The 19,060-nt window shown below is 39.5% G+C and overlaps 1 protein-coding gene across 2 annotated transcripts in view; it reads left to right on the top strand.

Moving 5' to 3' along the window:
• The first annotated feature begins 2,798 nt into the window (after positions 1 to 2,798).
• Positions 2,799 to 19,060, top strand: part of dync2h1 (dynein cytoplasmic 2 heavy chain 1) — a 93,351-nt gene continuing 77,089 nt past the window's right edge. For both annotated transcript variants that reach the window (XM_068584228.1, XM_068584229.1), the window contains exons 1-31: positions 2,799 to 2,896; positions 3,528 to 3,745; positions 4,015 to 4,188; positions 4,574 to 4,712; positions 4,969 to 5,087; positions 5,444 to 5,588; positions 6,659 to 6,804; positions 6,947 to 7,033; positions 7,869 to 8,003; positions 8,379 to 8,492; positions 8,599 to 8,710; positions 9,386 to 9,510; positions 9,781 to 9,956; positions 10,216 to 10,411; positions 10,541 to 10,636; positions 10,801 to 10,962; positions 11,138 to 11,236; positions 11,476 to 11,615; positions 11,810 to 12,038; positions 12,524 to 12,651; positions 13,135 to 13,250; positions 13,514 to 13,641; positions 13,948 to 14,097; positions 14,273 to 14,478; positions 15,101 to 15,256; positions 15,340 to 15,454; positions 15,964 to 16,134; positions 16,747 to 16,905; positions 18,227 to 18,295; positions 18,485 to 18,639; positions 19,015 to 19,060. The exon at positions 19,015 to 19,060 is cut by the window's right edge and continues 87 nt beyond it. In XM_068584228.1, the coding sequence (XP_068440329.1) occupies positions 3,563 to 3,745; positions 4,015 to 4,188; positions 4,574 to 4,712; positions 4,969 to 5,087; positions 5,444 to 5,588; positions 6,659 to 6,804; positions 6,947 to 7,033; positions 7,869 to 8,003; positions 8,379 to 8,492; positions 8,599 to 8,710; positions 9,386 to 9,510; positions 9,781 to 9,956; positions 10,216 to 10,411; positions 10,541 to 10,636; positions 10,801 to 10,962; positions 11,138 to 11,236; positions 11,476 to 11,615; positions 11,810 to 12,038; positions 12,524 to 12,651; positions 13,135 to 13,250; positions 13,514 to 13,641; positions 13,948 to 14,097; positions 14,273 to 14,478; positions 15,101 to 15,256; positions 15,340 to 15,454; positions 15,964 to 16,134; positions 16,747 to 16,905; positions 18,227 to 18,295; positions 18,485 to 18,639; positions 19,015 to 19,060 (4,176 nt within the window). In that variant the 5' untranslated portion in view covers positions 2,799 to 2,896; positions 3,528 to 3,562. The remainder of the gene's footprint in view (positions 2,897 to 3,527; positions 3,746 to 4,014; positions 4,189 to 4,573; positions 4,713 to 4,968; positions 5,088 to 5,443; positions 5,589 to 6,658; positions 6,805 to 6,946; positions 7,034 to 7,868; positions 8,004 to 8,378; positions 8,493 to 8,598; positions 8,711 to 9,385; positions 9,511 to 9,780; positions 9,957 to 10,215; positions 10,412 to 10,540; positions 10,637 to 10,800; positions 10,963 to 11,137; positions 11,237 to 11,475; positions 11,616 to 11,809; positions 12,039 to 12,523; positions 12,652 to 13,134; positions 13,251 to 13,513; positions 13,642 to 13,947; positions 14,098 to 14,272; positions 14,479 to 15,100; positions 15,257 to 15,339; positions 15,455 to 15,963; positions 16,135 to 16,746; positions 16,906 to 18,226; positions 18,296 to 18,484; positions 18,640 to 19,014) is intronic.

Genomic DNA, 19,060 nt, shown 5'->3' on the forward strand with positions numbered 1-19,060 from the left:
GCAGGAAAAGTTTATAAATTCACAATTCTGGAATGTCGGCTTTCCTAAACACAAGTCACTTGATGACCTAAACCCCAACTTGTATGATAGCAGTAAATACCCCCCCGTCAACGACTCCCCCACCTCCGTCAACCGCTCCAGGGGGATATATGTCACGCCTGCCTGTCTTCAAAACTTGAGAGCCCTGTGTCTTGACAAGGCAAAAATGATTGTCTGCTGTGGTTTTGTTTACTTGGGTGCTAAATCATACTATTCTGTGTTCACATGCCCCTGGCGTTTTAAGTTATTCTTCATACAGAAACTTATGTAAATGAATGAGAGTCTTCTTTTCTGACATCAACGTGACAGACAACCCATAAAATGTCTCGTTTTCAAAAGAGATATACGAAAAAATAAAAGTAGACAAAGCAAGCTCTTACCATTGTGCTTCTCTGAGTCTTCCTTGACGGTCTGGGAGAGTACAATATTTAACTTCCTCTTAATATGAACACGTGGTTGGAGCTGAGTGAGTCATCAAGTGAGAAATCTAAGAGGTCAATCTGAACACGGCTGTCTTAATTTAAAAAAATGTTGTGTATTTTTGCATACGCAAGGATTTTATTACAAAGAATGGATTTGTGTCCCAGGCAGCCAGCCTGACCCTGAAACTGAAGCAGCGAAAATGATTTTAGCCAACATTTAATTTGTTATATACACCTGTTCTTCCTACTGTGACGTACTGTTTTGAATACATCACTGACTGGATGATGTTGACCTTCGCAGAATTGTGAGGGTTGTGTGAGTTCATGCGTGTGCTTTCACTCTGTTTATAGTGATGTCACAGAAGACATCGGGAAGCTTGATGAACGTCCCTGTCTGCTTACCAGCTCAGTTTCACCTGACCATGTATGAATTCTTTAGAAGAGCTCACAATCATTCATCTGCTTTAGTTAAATGTCAACCATTATTACACAATTTGACTTTAGGCGTGACGTTAGAGAAGTGGAAACAAGGATTTTCCACGGAGAAGAACATGTGGTTACCAGTTTAAATTAGTCTTTTCAGAGACTAATACATAATACTTTTTTATTGTGAAAGCAAAAAGTCAATGCAGTAATACATATGTTATTGAAATGGTTTCAGGGTAACAAAACATATTCATCCTTTTTTGGGCTGCAAATGTAATACAGCAGTATGATACCAAATTTGTATTTGACAAAAAGTACCCAGAAAGTAGAGCCTTGTTCTCATTTGCCCTGGACTACCCCTATTATTTCCACAACACATTTTTGTATGCTACTCTATTTATCAGAAGATACTGACATTAACTGTGTATGCTGTGGAGGTTGCTGGAATATTTGTGCTTGTTGTCCGGTGTTATGTGATGAACGCTTTTTGTATTCAATGAGAGGGTATTCATATTTTGACATCCCAAAAAACTTAATGTAACAATGAAATCTTAATCAGTTTTGGAATAAATCTTGCATATGTATTACAAAACAGATAATAATGCTTTATAGAACATTGTTCCTATAATGCAATGAAGTTTACACCCTACAGCCTTTCTTCTTTGTTTTTCAGGAGTTAGTTAGCCAGTATCATAACCAAATGTCCAAAATAGTTAAACAAAGCAGTTCTCATTATATGGAGGACTTTAAAACTCAAAAACATCTCACGTGAACCACTACCAGCTTTCTTCAGTAGCTTCCTGTCTGAAAAGTGCTCCCCTAAACTAAAACAAATGCACAATATATCTGTTAGTTTTACCCGTAAATTTAAAGCATTGCATGCTGCTGCAAAGACTGCCATTGGTACTGGTATCCACAATCTGCTTGTCTCTTTGGGAAACTATGGCTTAGTTAAGAATATTCCTGCAATAATACATTGGAGGAGTGTGGATTGCACACACAATTGGATTGTATTCAACTGATAGTTCAAGGGGCAATAGCAAGGAATGGTTTAGGCTGTTTTGAGAAATGTGTCAGAGGAAATTTGGTGTTATTGTTAATCCTATGAGTCAACAATAAAGATAAAGGCCATCATACTGATAACCTCGTTCTGTCATTACGTGCAGTTGGGTCTATGGATGCTGTATGACGAAAGAGTTTTCCTTTAAGGTCAGTGACAGAAATGAAACTCATGGACAGACTTATGATATAAGACATGTTTACTTGTTGGGTGTAAATAATAAAAAACGACTGGCTGTATGGTTTACTGGAACACGTGGATAAAAGCCATCGTTAATGTTGTTCGTATAATAACCTGTTTCAACTGTGAGAAGTCAAGCTAAAAAATACCTAATTAAGTGATAGAATACATGAATATACAAGTTATAAACATTCATACAAAGCTTACAAGTATCTTAAATTTAAAAAGAGGGCATTTAAATGCATTTATCTAGTATTTCTTAAAATCCCTGCATGACACAAATAGACTTGACTAGTGTGGAGTTAGGTAATGCTGACCGCATGATTTATTACACACACAAATGTGTCACACGTTTCATGAGAAACTGGCATGACCTTAGCTGTTGTTGTCAAATGCTTGCAAATTAATTGTGTTTTGTCTTTGTTAAAACAACACATTACATACATGGTCAATGAATTGCACTACTAGTAATACCAATTGAGTTTGAGCTTCTAAAAAAGAAAAAAAAGAAAACAGTTTTCTAGATTAACCACGGCCGAAACAGCCTGTCTGTGCTATTCTCAACGAATAGCAAAATCAAACAGCGTAAGTACAATGCGTAGGCTTCTAGAGCCACTGATAGGATCCGCTGTGTCATGTGGTACAAGAGATCGTAGTTGCTACCTGGTAACTACGCAAGCATAATCACACGGGCGCTAGTAACAGATCGCTTTCCGCCATGAGTTGAGTTACCAAAAGCTCCGAGAGTGGAACATTTGGTGGAAAAACGGTATGCAAGCACGGTTTCTATTAGTTAACTGGCGTGTTGAAGTCAAGCCAGCTAACGTGAGCTAACATGCTTACCTTAAATTCAGAGATTGCTGCGCTAACGTTAGCAAGCTAGCTGGTGTCATTTCCGAATGCTTAGTTATAGTTAGCTCATGCTGCAACATAACTTTATAAACACTATTTTTAGACCTTCCCGCGTGACGTTAAAGGGGCAGCTGAAACAAAGAGGATTGTCTGGACGTATGCTGGTGTTATACGCTAACGTTAACGCTCAAGCACGTTTAAGATGAACGCTAGTATAGTTAGCTCACAAGTTTAGCAGCGATACCAGCGGTGGTAACGTTAGCGCTCCAACGCCTCTTAAATGTTTACACACCCACGAACTAGGTTGGTTTGTTGCAAAGACATGGGCAGGTTGTTTGACGGAGTCTTAATCCTATGTATTTATATCTGCAGAGTACACAGTTAGTTGGTTTAAAACGTAACGTAAGGTAAGGTTCAACGTAAACTAAAGTCAAAGCCTGATATGGCCACGATAAAGACATCAAACAAAGACTTAAAAGTCTGTTTTTCACACGAGCGGCTGTATCCCTCTCAAAGTCTGGTCCTTCACTGTGTTATTGTTTGTACAGCTTTTTCAGCATCAATACATCACTGCAGCTGGACCATGCCCCACGGTGCAGATGACGGTCGGAAAAAGTTTATCCTGACGACAACTGGAAACTTTTATGGGATAAAGCCTTCGCCGTCCCTGTTTGACAGCCCAGAGCTCAATAACTTCTTGGACGATGGAAATGAATTTGTCCTGTCTGTTAGCAGACACGACAGTGTGCTTCACTTGTCAAATAAGGTAACACAAATGTTAAAGGCATTTCAATGTTAGAATTTCCTCCTGTGGATTAAACTACATACATGCACTAATTTGACTCAGGCCCTTAAGGCAATCATCCTCATCTCAAACTATCTGGAATTGGATAAATAAACTAAACATTCCAACCTAAACCACCCCCCATTTTCCCACTATATGTATCAAACTAAAAGCCGAGTGCAGGTCATATAACGTGTCACAACAATTGACTTGACTGATCCTTTTTAAACATTTTATCTTCTTTTTGTCAGATTGAAGCATCGGGGGACAGTAAAGAGAAGGTGTTGGTGTTCTTCAAGCTGCATCCCACGGTGATTACAGAAGACAACCTCCACCAGAGCCTCCTTGTGTCGTCTATGCTGGAGTCTCCCATCAACACCCTCTACCAGGCTTTAAGACAAGTCTTTGCACCTGTACTGCTGAAGGTGAGTCGGTATCTGTGCATTACATAATTCCACAGATGCTTTTTGAAAGATGTATGGTGGTAACATTATCCACAGTGGAAGATTCTGCTGGACGACACCAACAACTATAGGAGGACATTTCTTAACACATTTCAAATTGGAATTAGTCAAAATATTTCTCATATTATTTTGAAAAAAAACATCTGTCCTTGACTAAAGAAAGAAAAACTTGAAATAATTGCAAACACATTATTGTAAATACATATTACAACACCACTATGATACGTTCACAAATACTGTGTTTTTCCCTAAAGCTTTTCATTAGGAGATTAATAAGGCTGCAGCAGAAAACAAGAATATTCTTCTAAAACTTGAAAAAGTGTGTCTCTATTTTACTTCTCTTGAGGATGAGCGCTGGTGTTCAGCGTTTGACCCAAAGCTGGCAGGCCTGTTGCGTGAACTGGAGCTTGGCCTGGGCTCAGTGGTGCGCCAGGCTGGAGCACAGCCCTCTGCCAAGAGGAGCCGCACGGAGGAAGACGTTCTCGGTAGGCATGAATATATTTTCTGCAGAAAGAAATATACAGGTCTGGGTCGAAGTACATACAGAAGGATCATAGACGCTGAATTGCATTTTTTATTATTTTTTTTACAATTATTTTTATTTTGAAAGGGACATCACGCATGTGATTTGGTCAAATAGGCCTACACGTTGCCATGGCTGCATTTGTTCACTTTTTAAGGAAAGCTGGTAAAAGGAACAAAAAAAAACTCTGAACTGAATCTTATAACCCCTCTATGCAGGCATCCTGACTCCCAGTGATGAGTTCCAGTACTGGGACGATCTCTCTAAATCTGCGGAGAAGAGCAGTATGAGAGAAAGAGCTACACATTTCACTGAGCAATTTAAATTCATACAAAAGGTATGCATGCAAACATTTATCTATCAGTAGATCATGAAAAAAAGAAGAAGTTGTAATTCATATTTACGACATATTCTTTCTATATGTATACCAGGTGGTAGCTACATGAATTACAAGATGAAGATATGATCTGTATCTGTACTAAGCAATGATTCCATAGATAAGTTAGTAATTAAAAGAAAGCCATTACATCTTAGTACAGTTCATTATTTTAAGTCTTAACTTAAACTTTAAAATTGTGAGCCTTAACATTTACATTATCTGACTTACTATTTTGAACGCTGAATTGTTTTAGTAGCTGATGTGTCAAATTGCAGTGATCTTAACAGGTTACTAACCATGTGTGTTTCCTCCAGGAGTATGCTGGTCTCGATTGCTTGTCTATGCCAGATGTTGTGGATCTGGTGGAACAGAGCAGAGACACTCTGGATGATATGTGGAGGCAGACTGATTTTGAGCCTTATCCAGAAACACGCATGGCCCGACTTATGGATGTTATCGGTGGGACTCTGTCTCTCTCACACACACACACACACACACACACACACACACACACACACACACACACACACACACACACACACACACACAAACCAAAACCAGGAAATGAAAACAAATGTTTGCTGATGTTGTTTTTTAACTACATTGTGGGTCAAGACTTCTGTTTTACAAAGATCTGTTAGCTACTGTGGTTGTTGATGAAATGCATATATTTTAAGAACTGAAATTGACTTTCCCACATACTACACAGTATAAATAGCTTTTGAAAAACCCATGCCTCCATGAAAAAATTATGTGTTACCCTAAATATTGTTCCCATAACACATTTGTCATATATTTAGAAATCAATTATATCTTATAAATTGCGCTGTGGAAGAGTTTCAGAGACATTTCCAAGATTTAGCATGTATATTTTTGGATCATTTTGGGAAGTCTGAGCTCCCCATTATCTGGATTCATATTACATGAAGCCAAAGCCCCCCCAAGTTTTTTGAAAAAATAGACATGTTGAACAGTTATCCTAATTTCCAGAGACTGAATGTCTTAAGATCGTTTTCCCTGAGCAGCAGCGTCCTATTTCAGTTTTTCCCAATGAGGAAAGAGTGGATGCGGCCGTCGAGAGAGAAAGCGCTGCACCCAGCGGCTTTTTCAAAGCACTTTGAGCCTCTGACTTTTTTTTGCAACTCTGAGGGCTTTTAGTTGAAAATGTCCGATGCCTTCAGAGAGACGTTGGTGTCGTCACTTTGGAGGAAGTGCTCCCAAGCGCCCTGCCAGCGCTTTCTGCTGAGAAAAAAAGGCTTGATAGACACTCAGCGGTCTCAAAGCAGGACCAGAACATGGCATGTCAATAATTAAATGTTGAAATGCTTGAGATCATTTATTAATAATGTTGACTCGGTGCCTTGACACCATACATCAAAACATTGCATTGCCTTCAACTAAAATGTGACAAGTGGTTTGGTAAATAGTTTGTTCACGTATACGCCTTTCTCTGTGTTTGTATTTTGTTGTGATGGAGCTTATACATGTGGCAATTCGGTCTTTTATTTTTGTGTTTGTTTGTGTACAAGGTGGAGCCCTGGGACGATATGTGCAGAGGAAGCTCAGCGGTCTTAACATTTTTGAGGTGCCATTTGTTTCCGTGAGGGAGAACATGAGAATGGGCGTGTCTATCTGTGAACAGTGGGTTGTCGCCTGTGAACATTTGACTGGACAGGTATTTTTTCTTTTACCTTTTTCACCAATGGATGTAAACAAAGAATTTGATTGAAAATCTATTTTCATATAAAATAAAAGTAGATCATCGGTTTGATTGTGGTAACTGCCGAAAACATATTTAATTGCCTTTTTTTCCGCAGGTATGGAAGAGACATGCTCCACACCCCTGGAAGGGAAACAAGCACTGCCCACAAACCCTTCATTGCCTTGCAAAAAGATTGGATGAGGTAACATATGTATTTTATCCAAAGTCAAGGAGGCACTTTCTGGAGAACAGGCCTTATTTGACACTGCATATTTCTCCTTATCACATGACATTGTGGTATACTGTTTGCGTCACATAAAATACATGTCCTCTCTGTTTCTGCTTCTTTGTAAAACAGCAGACCTCACATTTAAATGGAATTTACGCCTGATATTTAATTTAAAACCAGAAAGAGGAAAATTACCATTAATGTATTGACACAGAAACTAGTTTGGCACCTTATTTCTCCAGAAAGCAACCTACTCACAATGACATTCATTCTATCTTCATATGTACAGATTTTTATCTTAGATACAATTTAGTTAAAGTCATTCTTGTAACCTCTCTAGATATTTTCTTAACTGTGCTATAGATCTAGGATCCTGTTAAAACCGGGCCTGACCTGGGAAAGTGTTATACGTTTAGAAAGGTTGAAAACAATTGGGATTGATCCAGGGAATTTTAAACACTGACACATACATACAGATGCCTCTTTCCTTTTTTACAATACATTATGTAATTTCTCTGGTAGAAGAAATGATACATGTGGGAACATCAAATATTTGTCATGTTCGCTTTTCCATTGGAGGTCTGACATTGGCATTTGTCACTTCATCACGCTTATAAAGATCTCTATTTTTTTAGAATGTGTCTCCCATACACATATACGCAGCATCCTAAAATTAGAGCCACAGTCAGATAGTCAGTTACAAATTGTAAGCTATGTTGTTGACTCCTTCAAGGCTTATGACCAAACAGAAATAAAACCGTTGAAATAGAGAACATGTGAATACACTTGCCCTGTTTATGTCTCCCAGGTGGTAACTCTCAGAATGGTTCATGAGAAACTCCTGAGTCTGCTACCCGGAGGGAAGCAGCAGGCTCTGACTTCAGATTGTGTGTTTGAACCTTTCTCTGGACTTAACCCTCTGCACTACAACCCTTACACTGAGGTTAGTTGGAGGAAACGGTGAGAGTGCATATGTATCGTTTGTGAGACTTCTGAATGAGCTTGTTTGAGCCTTCCTCATGTTTTATTTTGTTAAGTTCAGTGCCACCATTCAGGCCGGTATGGAACAGGTTCTTCGTATGTGGCTGCTTGGTGTCACTTTCAACAGATTACAGCGATAGTTAACTTGTGAGCATTTGGCTCAACCTGAATTGACTTTGATACTGTGTATAAGTGCCTGTCTGACTGCAAACATAAAGAATAAATGATGGTTATTTGGTCATTTTAAGTTGCATCTTCTACATAATATTTTAAGGCAAGGATGAAACATCCCTCTTTAAATTAGAGTATGACTCTTTGTTGTATGCTTTTTTTGTAGCCTCTCTGGAGAGCAGCAGTGACTCAGTTTGAGCGCCTAATGGCTCCATCAGAGCAGGAGGTAGCCGGCAGACTAAAGAGCCAAATTGCTGACGTACAGGATAACCCCCAACAGGTAGTGAAACCTACCACGTCAGCTTAGGTTGTTAAAATTTTGTGTGGGTGTGTGCTAAGAGGAGGAACTTACCGTATGTGCCTGTGCATGGGTGTTTGTGGTCTAGCTGTTGCAGGTGTTTCAAAAGCACAAGGAGTTGATCAGACGTCCCACCATCAGCAAAGAGCTACAGTCAGAGAGAGAAACCCTGCTGGCCAGACTACTAGACTACAATAAGGGTACACAATTCTTCCCCAAAGCACTTTTCTGTTTCTGTGTCAGAGATAGTGTGACAGCAGTAAAAAACAACAACATTTTATCCTCTGTGCTAATGTCTTTAAATGTAGCTGCTAAAATAACTCACTATTGAAGAGTGATACCTTTATTTTATGTAATAGTAATAGTTTTACAAAAATCACAGACATGAAGCAATGACACTGCATGAGTTAAAAGAGACAGGTGCATGCACAAATGTGAAGTCAGCAGCTATGCCAGACAGCTCATGCAGGCAGTCAAGGCACTTTAAAACCCTGAGCAGCAGTTTGAGTTAAAAATCCCATTCCTTTTCAGAGTCAAAATTAGGAGAAATCTGCACACAAAGACATAATACAGATATTTGTATTAGATACATTTTTAGACAGTAGTTTCAAGTTTGTCCAAAGACGGCCTAGTGTCAGACTTTGAAAACCCTTGGTCCAGACCATCGAAGCACATTTCAAAATTCATTCTCTCCTAGGTTGTTTTAGAATGCTTAAATGTAGCAGTAAGATGTCCTGATAAGTTGAATTTTCTGTCAAGCTGTCCCGAAAACAGCAATATATTGTGAAATGTTAACTGGTGTGTATGATGTAGGTAAAGTAATTTGTGAGACAGTTGTTCCTCGTCTTCGACTCCTCTCCACTTTTTTTCCTTAGGCCTGAAGACTGACTTTGAGAGTCGATGCCATGGAGGTCCTGGAGACAAGTCCGGCCCACTCATTGGCAGGAACCTCCCTGAGGTGGTCAACAAAATAGTCTGGGTCCAACAGCTTATACACAAGGTAACTGAGTATGTCTGTCTTTGCATGTGCACATGCTCACATATGCTGTGTATGGGACTGACCACCAAATAGTATGGACTTCCTGTTACATCATTTACTTCCATGTGTAAGAGAATAAGCTTTTGTCAGATAATTTTACAGATACGTGATCATATGAAAATGACAAAAAACACACCAACAGCTTTTTACTGATCTTTTATTACAATGAAAATAATAGTGTGTACTGATTCCTTTCTCTTTTATATTCCTGTGCTTGCATTCTGACATCAGATTGAGGACGCTGTTCGCATAGCTGAAGCACTGCTTTCAGAACTTTCTGGGTTCAAGGGGTTCCTGCATTTCTGTGATGACCTACTAGAAGTTCTGAGGGCATATGAACAGGAACAGTTCGAGGACTGGTCAAGAGATATACTATCTGGACTGGCTGACCCAAAGTCAGGAATCAGGTTTGAATCATTGCACGCTGTCTTTGCACATTATCTATAAAGACCTCCATGGAAAACTTCAACTTTAATTGGCACAAAAGGATTCAGGTCAGGGTTTCTTAGACAGCAACACATATACATGTCCTGTATATAGTGGTGCTTTCTGCAGTTTTTTGCCATTTACATTATTACCTCATTTAGCACATTGATCAAGGGCATCTTTTGTTGGAATGGGTGCTGGTTTGATTGGATTTAATTAGATTTATCTCCCACTCTATAGTCTCCAGGCTAGTAACCGTGTGATGGACCTGGACCATATGGACGGCAGGCTAAAAATCCAGTATTCAGACAGGCTGGTCAGCCTGCTCAGGGAGGTCAGGCAGCTCTCTGCCTTGGGCTTTCCCATCCCAGCCAAGATACAACAGGCTTCTAATACTGCAGACAAATTCTACAGACAAGCTATTGTCCTCAAACAGGTGAGAGGGGAGGTCAAGACACACACAAACACATTAAAATTTCTTCATTTATGTATTTGTTTCTGTCTTATTATTTCTGTTTTAGCTTGTCGCAAGCTCATATTGTAACAAAATGTTACTATGTCGTAGGTGGCCCATTTCTACAACACCATTGACCAGCAGATGATTCCCTCTCAGAGACCTATGATGCTTACTCTTGCCCTGGCCTTTGAACAGGTCATCAAGGTGCTGCACACAGCTGGAAATAATTTTCTTTTTTTCTCGCTTTACCTCGGATATTTAATGTTGTAATAATTACTTTGATTTTTCATAAAAGTTTAATTTCAATATAAAACAAGGAACTGAAAGCTGTTGATTTGCGAGTGGAGATGACCTTTTTTTGTTTTTAGAACCCTCGTTCGCAGTCAAAGGAAACCGGTGGTAAACTCCAGATTACCTGGAACAACCCCAAAGAGTTGGAAATGTACATTGCCAAGCTGCAGTCAGCTGCTGAGAAACTATCTACTGAGAATAGGAAGTTACGCAAATGGCACACTGACTTCATTGACAAGGTTGGAATGAGATGTGATTTTTTTTTTACTTTAGTTGTTTTACTAGATTATTGAATAAATAGGCAGTTAACACAAATTATTTGTTGCGTGCACATTCTTTTAAAGTCATAATCTGAGATTTGACCCTAAAGTCTTGCTGTGTATTTTTTTGCACACCCTTTGGTATATTTCCCAGGTGGTGACACTGATGAATGTGGACTTACTGAGACATCAGCAGCGGTGGAAGGATGGCCTTCAGGACCTCCGAACAGGCTTTGCCACTCTGGAGGCTCAGGTATTGATACAGTCAGAAGTGTATTTGCCGTCATAGCTTTACAAAAAAATTTACTTTTGTGTATTCACAACAATTAAACCTTTGTAGAAACCCCCAGGGACCTCTGTGCTTCCTGCGATTGTCAATGTAAATAGGCATTAAACTAAATAATTTTACTGCTCATTGCTGAGCTTTTCTTTTCTGTACAACACAAGTTCCCCTTCTTTCCTTGAAAAACTAATATATGCACGTGTGTTTAGGGTTTCAGGTGTGATGACATGCGAGCATGGCGTCAGCACTGGAACCACCAGCTGTACAAGGCTCTTGAACACCAGTACCAGTCGGGACTAGAAGCTCTGAACAAGAACCTGCCTGAAATACACATAGACCTCACTTTCAAGTCAGTACTTTGTTATTCCATCTCTTTTAACTCTGCCATGTAACTCATTTTGTGTGGGTTCTCTCCCTCTCACTAGTTTGGGCTTTCACCCTTTTCTTGAACCAGTATTGACTTCAGAATTTCTTAATTCTCATACATATCTCCATTTATTTTCTTGCCTGTCTGTTTTTAACCTTTTTTCTTTTTGTGATCAGGCAGGGCCGCTTGCAGTTCCGTCCTCCATTTGAGGAAGTACGAGCACGCTATTTCAGGGAGATGAAGCGGTTCATCTCAATCCCAAACCAGTTCAAAGGAGTCAGTGCCCAGGGGGAGGAGCTTATCTTCAGCGTTATGATTGATAGAAATGCTTCTGGGTTCCTCACCATATTCAGCAAGGCCGAGGACCTCTTTAGCCGTCTGCAGGCTATACAACACAAGTTCAAGGTGCCTGAACAAGAGAGTATTTTGATACCAATCCTGATTTATCTGATTATTGTTAGTCAACTGTTATGTAATAAAGAAACATGTATAATTTGAAGAGAAGTTGCTCATTGAAGCTTTGAAATGAGCCACTGCTGAATGCTACTTGGATTAGTCATGCTTCTCTATTTATATACTGAAGCTCTGTTATTTTTATTATCAGCATTTTTCCCCTTTAAATTACCTATCGTCATAGTGAGCGCAACATATTCATATCCCTTCTGTGTGAAGCCAAGCATATCTACATACAGTAGTAGGGGGAAATCCCTCAGTCAATACCAGACATCTTTTTCTCTTTTCATTAATTCAGATTTCTGTTTTTGCATTGCACCCAACCACTATGATTCTCTCTCTCTCTCTCTCTCTCTCTCTCTCTCTCTCTCTCTCTCTCTCTCTCTCTCTCTCTCTCTCTCTCTCTCTCTCTCTCTCTCTCTCTCTCTGTGTTGTAGGAGTGGGTGGTGCTAGGTCAGGTTGATTTAGAGAAGTTAGTGGAGAAGCATTTGAATTCTGTGCAAGACTGGGAGAGAAACTTCAAGGCCCTGAAGGCCAGAGGGAAGGAGTCAGAACGTCTACCCAGGTATTCATCACACGTGAATAACACAAGTTAATATAACAAAGCTATGAACTCTCAACAGGAACATAAACACAAAATATATTGTTTGTTTTAAAAACAATGTGAAAAACAATGTTTGTATATCTAAAAGGCAGATCACTTGTTAAGAGTAGAAGACGGAGCACAAGCTCAGCAGAGAGTCGCCTAGCACCAAGCTGCTGTACGCAAAAGAGATTTCTATCAACAATAAATGTGTTTAAGACCACATGATTAGAGGCAGCTGGTCCTCAGCATTTAACACTCACACACTCACATAGCAACATAAACAGTGTTTATTAGCACAAGCTGGGTCTGCTGAAACAATTCAACAGCATGGGGAAGTTATTTTGGTAATCTGCTATGATTCAGCTTTTTCAGATCTCACAGAGATCTTTAGTGATTTGTAGCTTTCACTAGCATTTTATATAGTCACAGGCACTGATGAACTTTTTCTTTGTTTTCTGTCAGCCAGGAGAAAGTAGACTGTATTACAGTCAACTGTGAGCCAGTGAAAGCTGTCATTGATGACCTGATCCAGAGGCTGTTTGACATTCTGCTCTCATCACTTAGGAAGTCCATACATGGTAAAAACGGACAACTCAATTGTCTTTTCCCTTTCCCCCCACTTTGTTTGCACTTATTTACAGCATCAACATTGCGTTGTTATCTAACATTATTAGTTTAATTTACACCTGTCACAAACCAAATCTTTCTCTTTTTCAACTTTCTTTTTGTTTCAATTGTGTTTTTCATTCTTGTGGTCCAATGACATCTTCTTTGGTCTTACTTTCTCTTTCCTTTTCTGTTTCCTTTCCTTTGTGCATGCCATCTTCCTTCTTGCTGTCAGGGCACACCCAGGCCATAGATAGCTTTGTTTCAGAGTCAACGGAAGCCTTGTCTACTCGACCAGAGAGCATGGAGGAGATTGGTGCGGCCAGTGGAAAATATAGACAGATATTTACCCGTAAACCAGAAGTAAGACAAACACACTTCTAAACACTGTTATTACTCATACTTGAAGTTCTCCTTCCCCCTGATTCATGCTGCCACAATTTTCAAATCCTTTTCCTACCTGTCAAAAAACTGAAAGAATAAAGTCTTTGACATTGTTGCTTTTTTTGTTCATGATCATGATGGTCACTAATGTCAATAACATGACATGCATTTCTGACATTTTATTTTGATACACACGGTGTCTTGTCATTCTAAACGGGATTGGACAAATGCCTGACATGTCATAGAAATAGAATAACTAATAATTTACTGGATGCATGTGTTTAGATCCTACCTCAGTTCCAGTGTGCTGAGGAGAAGAACCGCTTACTGAGAGCAGTGGCTGGGGGTGGCCTGGACTCGCTGTCCTCACTGAGGGCCAAGTGGGACAAACTGGAACTTATCATGGAAAGCCACCAGCTTATGATCAAAGATCAGGTGAGTCACAAACGTACACCTTTTGATCATTAAAACATTTCTTATCACACATTTTCTGCAGCTTTTCTCCTTCTATCTTACCTCTCCTTTGCCCCTTTACCCCACTGACCCGTCCTTTCTGTCTCTGGCTGTGCTTTTGGGCAACTTGCTTTCTCTTGCCCTGTTCCTCCCTTAGGTGGAAGTGATGCGAAGTAATGCTGCCGGTCGTATCGATGCCTACAGGGCGGATCTAGAGAGGTTTAAGGCCCGCTGGGACCAGCTGAAGCCTAAAGATGAGATGCTTGAGACTGGTGATCATGCTGCTCTTCTTACGTGCCTCCAGACTATCAGGGACAAGCAGCAAGAGTTTCAGGAGCTGGAGCTTGTGCGCAGTAAACTGCTGTACGTTTTTATTTTTTATATGTTGTATTTATTATTTTTTTCAGGATAGCTATTAAGGATGTGCATTGCATTCACCCTTTTAAAACATGCTGTGGTTGGTTGAAATTTGGTTATGCTGTGGCCAGAAAATAGCTTGTAATAATTACATTAATAATCATCATTTATTTATATCGATGTGATTGTTAGAAACTTTACTAAATCTGATGTGATAAAATGATTGCGATATAGATAAATAAGTCAGATACACAATACAAGTTAGAGACTCATACAGGAAAATAGGGTCTTATTTTGTTTTTTAATGTCCTTTGGCTTACCACTCTCTGTTATCTATAGATTTATTTTTTAACTGAAGTAGACCAAATCTCAAATGACAAGAAATACATATTATATTATATTATTTATGGCCACCTCCCAATGTCACTACAGCCAGAAGCACCTAATGCCCCAGACTTCTCCTACTTGCAATGTTTCATATTCAAGATGCCAGGTCACGAAACAATAAAATAAATAAAAAGTGTGTGTCTTACACATCATACTTAATGATTAGTGCCTCTCCTGAATATCACATGACAGTACTGTTGGTTGAAGTGCCAATCAGACTTGACTTCTCTCCTCTCCTCAGTGAGGACTGTGCCTCTTTTGACCTGGACTCTCCAGATTTCTCTCTGGCAGAAAAAACAAAAAGAGATATGGAGGAGTACAGCCAGATGTGGGGTCTGTATGAGGAGTGGCAACAAGGCTTTACAGAAAAGGCCCAGGAGGACTGGATCACATTCAGGTAGGTAGGGGGTTAAGTTGAAACCTTAAGTTGAAACAAGTTTTCAATTGTGCTTTAATATGTATGAATCTGTTGTTTTTCAGGAGTAAGACATATGCGTTTGAAGAATTTCTGTTTGCGTGGCAAGACAGACTTAGGAAGCTGGAGCAGCCGACTGCCATGTCTGTTAAGCTGCAAGGCGAAGTGGACAAATACAAGGTAGTAGACAGTAGTTGAGTCGGTGGAATGACATTTCATCATCGTCTTTTCAGTCTGAGTATGTGTCATTTTAAGGAACACGACTCAAAATCTCCAGCAAGGCTGAAAGGCCATAATGTTTATTCCACTCAACAATTTAGCTCTACTAAGAGCCTGAAAAATCAGTCAGTGAAGCATAATGGAAGAGCAATCACCAAAATCAAAAGGGTTCTTCTTTTGGGTGAAATACTTTTGTTTGTTGTTAATGTAATATATTTTGTGCAATCAAAAGTTTTTGTGTGTGTGGCACGAGAAGAAAAGATACATTATCACCAAAATCAAAAGGGTTTATTCTCTGGGATCCATAATTTGTTAAGCAAATGACATGGTGCTGAAGACATTTTGCAATTATACCAAAAAAGAGCATGCGTGTTGGAAAAACTGTTGATGAATGGTGCGGCTCAAACTGTTCGTGATAAGAATGTAGCTCTCACATCCTATATTTCACCAATTTTCATCTGCATATCTAGAACATGGTCCCGGTGCTGAAATATGTGCGTGGGGAGCACCTGTCCCAAGACCACTGGTTGGACATGTTCCGTCTGCTTGGCCTTCCAAAAGGGACAACTTTAGAAAGACTCACCTTTAAGGACATCCTCGGTGTGGCAAATACCATCGTAGAAAAGGCCTTGGAGCTTAAGGTATGAGCACGCACACGTATGCTATTACAAACAGGGTTTGTTCCTTTTAAATATGCGGCTATGATTTGACAAAATTAATCTTTAATCTTTATGGTTACCGACATTACCACAATTTGTGACCACTAGGAGGCAGCAGCAAATAAGAAATTGCACTTGTATGAGTAATAGAGAAAAAGCTCCTGACCATATACTGTCGGTTACAGACATATTCACATACTAATAAGTATATACTTAAGAGTTTGTCATGTAGATGAAATATAAGCATTGCTTGTGTTTTTACGAAATCATAATAGACAGCCAACCTTTTTCTTCTCATTTCAATCTTAGGTGTTGCTTTTGATATACTTTACAATGCAAACACTTGTTTACTGTGGTGTTGGACATAAAGGAATGATTTAACTGAGAATTGGATTTTTCTTATTTCTTTTCAGAAGGATTCAGTAATTATATTCAACCATAATGTATAATTAAACAATTTTAACCAGGATAATTGTACGATGAAGTTCATATCAGCACATGCCAAGTTGTTTCTCTCCTCGTGGATTTACAGTACATGGCATTAAATTCCTGGCATGCTGCATTTACATTTTCATGTAATCTGCTCCGGTTTAGGACCTGAACAGTCGTGCTCAGGCAGAGGTGACAATCAGAGAAGCACTGAGGGAGCTGGATTTGTGGGGAGCCGCAGCTACCTTCAACCTGACGGAGTACACAGACAGCAGCCGACGCACTCTTACCCTGATCAAGGACTGGAAGGATATAGTCAACCAGGTAGACACACAAACGCACCGAAACAACCAGATATGGACTCACACACTGTATATCAGCACAAAACACACACTTATTGCCACACTTTGACCATAATCCACTTGCACAATGCAGATGGCATCTACCCAAATGAGAATGTTGTGCTACCCTTTTTTATTGATATTATATTTCCACTAACTGCTCTGAGACAACTTGACATGCCTGCCACCAAGGGATTCCTAAGCACCTGCCTACTGTTTTAAAGAACTCCTGTTTTTGAAGAACTACTGTTTCTTCCTGTTCCTATTCAGCCAGACCCTGATTTGTGTGACTGTATAGTCATTTCATATTTTCTATCTCAAGATTGTATTGTTTTAAATAATCTGGACTCTATCCGGGTGGCCCAGAGATAAACATTTGCATACATGATATAATGGCACAACATTACCCAAGATTTGACTGCTTCAGTGGTCTTTGGTGTAACTTATTTGAGCCTTAGTTAACTAAAGACAAGATGCTGTAGAGTGAAATGCAAGCAGAGACAGACACGTTTAAATGCACTCAATATTTTCATATTTGTATTGGACCGAAGACCAATAGCTCAGATTTGCTTTACAGATCCCGTGCTGTGAGTTTTGCCACACCACTGAATATTAATTAAATCTGCAGTTTTTGAACCCATTTTGAAAAAATTCTCTCTTGATCCAACAGTTCCGAATTAGCTGCACACACTGTGTGTACTTTTTAATACATATTAGTCACAATTCAGAGCGTAACATGATACAGAGATGATTTTTCACAATGTTATAAATGATTAACTGTGGCAGTTGACACTGGTGAGTCTTTTAAAGAATTGATTTTAAGATGCTACTGAACTTCCTTCCTAAACATGTGTGGTTATCTCAGGGACCATAATGGTCTGATGTAAGCAAGGTACTACAGAAACAGGTAATAGACTGTTTACTGAATGATGTAATGCCATGTTTTTTTTGTATTTATATAAAGTTGTTCCATTACTTCCTCTGATAAAGGTGTGAGCCAAAGTGCTGGACTTTGACTCAGCATAATGCTGTTTAATGAGATACAAAAAAGAAGTCAGTGTGCAGAGCAAGGCTTTTGAAAACCTTGAATTATTAGGAAACGCTCCTTCAGCTGAATTTCCCTTTTTTTGTATTTATTATTTTTTAAATCATTATTTCAGGTCAATAAAAGCGACTACTTGGTGGCTGGACTCTGAAGGCACGCAAATGTCTTCGAGAAAATGCAGGCATATCTACTGGGACCATTAAACGAATTGTTAAGGATTAGCAAACATTGGCTTTATCACCACTCTGTGCCCATCCAGGTGGGAGATAACCGCTGTCTGCTGCAGTCGCTGAAAGACTCTCCCTACTACCGCAGCTTCCAAGACAAGGTTAGGTCAAAAACATCTATAAATACATTTTTATAATCTTTACTGCTTCATTTTTAATTTTTTGAAAAGTAATGTCCCCAGACTTTCAGTTTATGAAAGATAAAGTATGTGTTCACTCAATTTTTGTATTACAAATCCATAGTGAAGTAGCATCGCCGATGATACTCTATTTTGTCCACGTGTGTCCAGGTCAGTCTATGGGAGGTTCGTCTATCAGACCTAGACGAGTACCTGCTGAGTCTGAATGCCATCCAGAGGCGTTGGGTTTATCTAGAGCCCATTTTTGGACGAGGTGCATTGCCCCGGGAGGAAGCCCGCTTCAAACGGGTTGATCAAGACTTCAGGTACTGTGTGTGTGTGTGTGTGTGTGTGTGTGTGTGTGTGTGTGTGTGTGTGTGTGAATGCTGTGTGTGTGTGTGAGAGTGTGAGAGACTGTGTCACATGCAAAGAGCTGTTGCTTTGTATTGCAAGTAGTTTGTCAGTTAGATCTTTTAAATTTGACCCAGAGATAGCCGGCATATTGCCCTCTCCCATAATCCCCCAGTCAATAATAAAGCACTGCGTGTGGAACAACCTCACAATTAACTTTAAAGTTGTCCTTTTAACCTCAATCATTGTTTCATTCCATATCCACTGTACATGTTTTTCTTGTTCCACAGCACATTGTTGTTTTGTTTGAATATAAATGTTCAATTTTTTACGATTAATTTGTGTCTTAGATCCATAATGTCAGACATTCAGAGAGACAACAGAGTTGTTTCTCTG

The sequence above is a fragment of the Clinocottus analis genome, unplaced genomic scaffold (assembly GCF_023055335.1).
Source record: "Clinocottus analis isolate CAN_PGR_092001 unplaced genomic scaffold, fCliAna1.0.p SCAF_2, whole genome shotgun sequence".
Classification (NCBI taxonomy): domain Eukaryota; kingdom Metazoa; phylum Chordata; class Actinopteri; order Perciformes; family Cottidae; genus Clinocottus; species Clinocottus analis.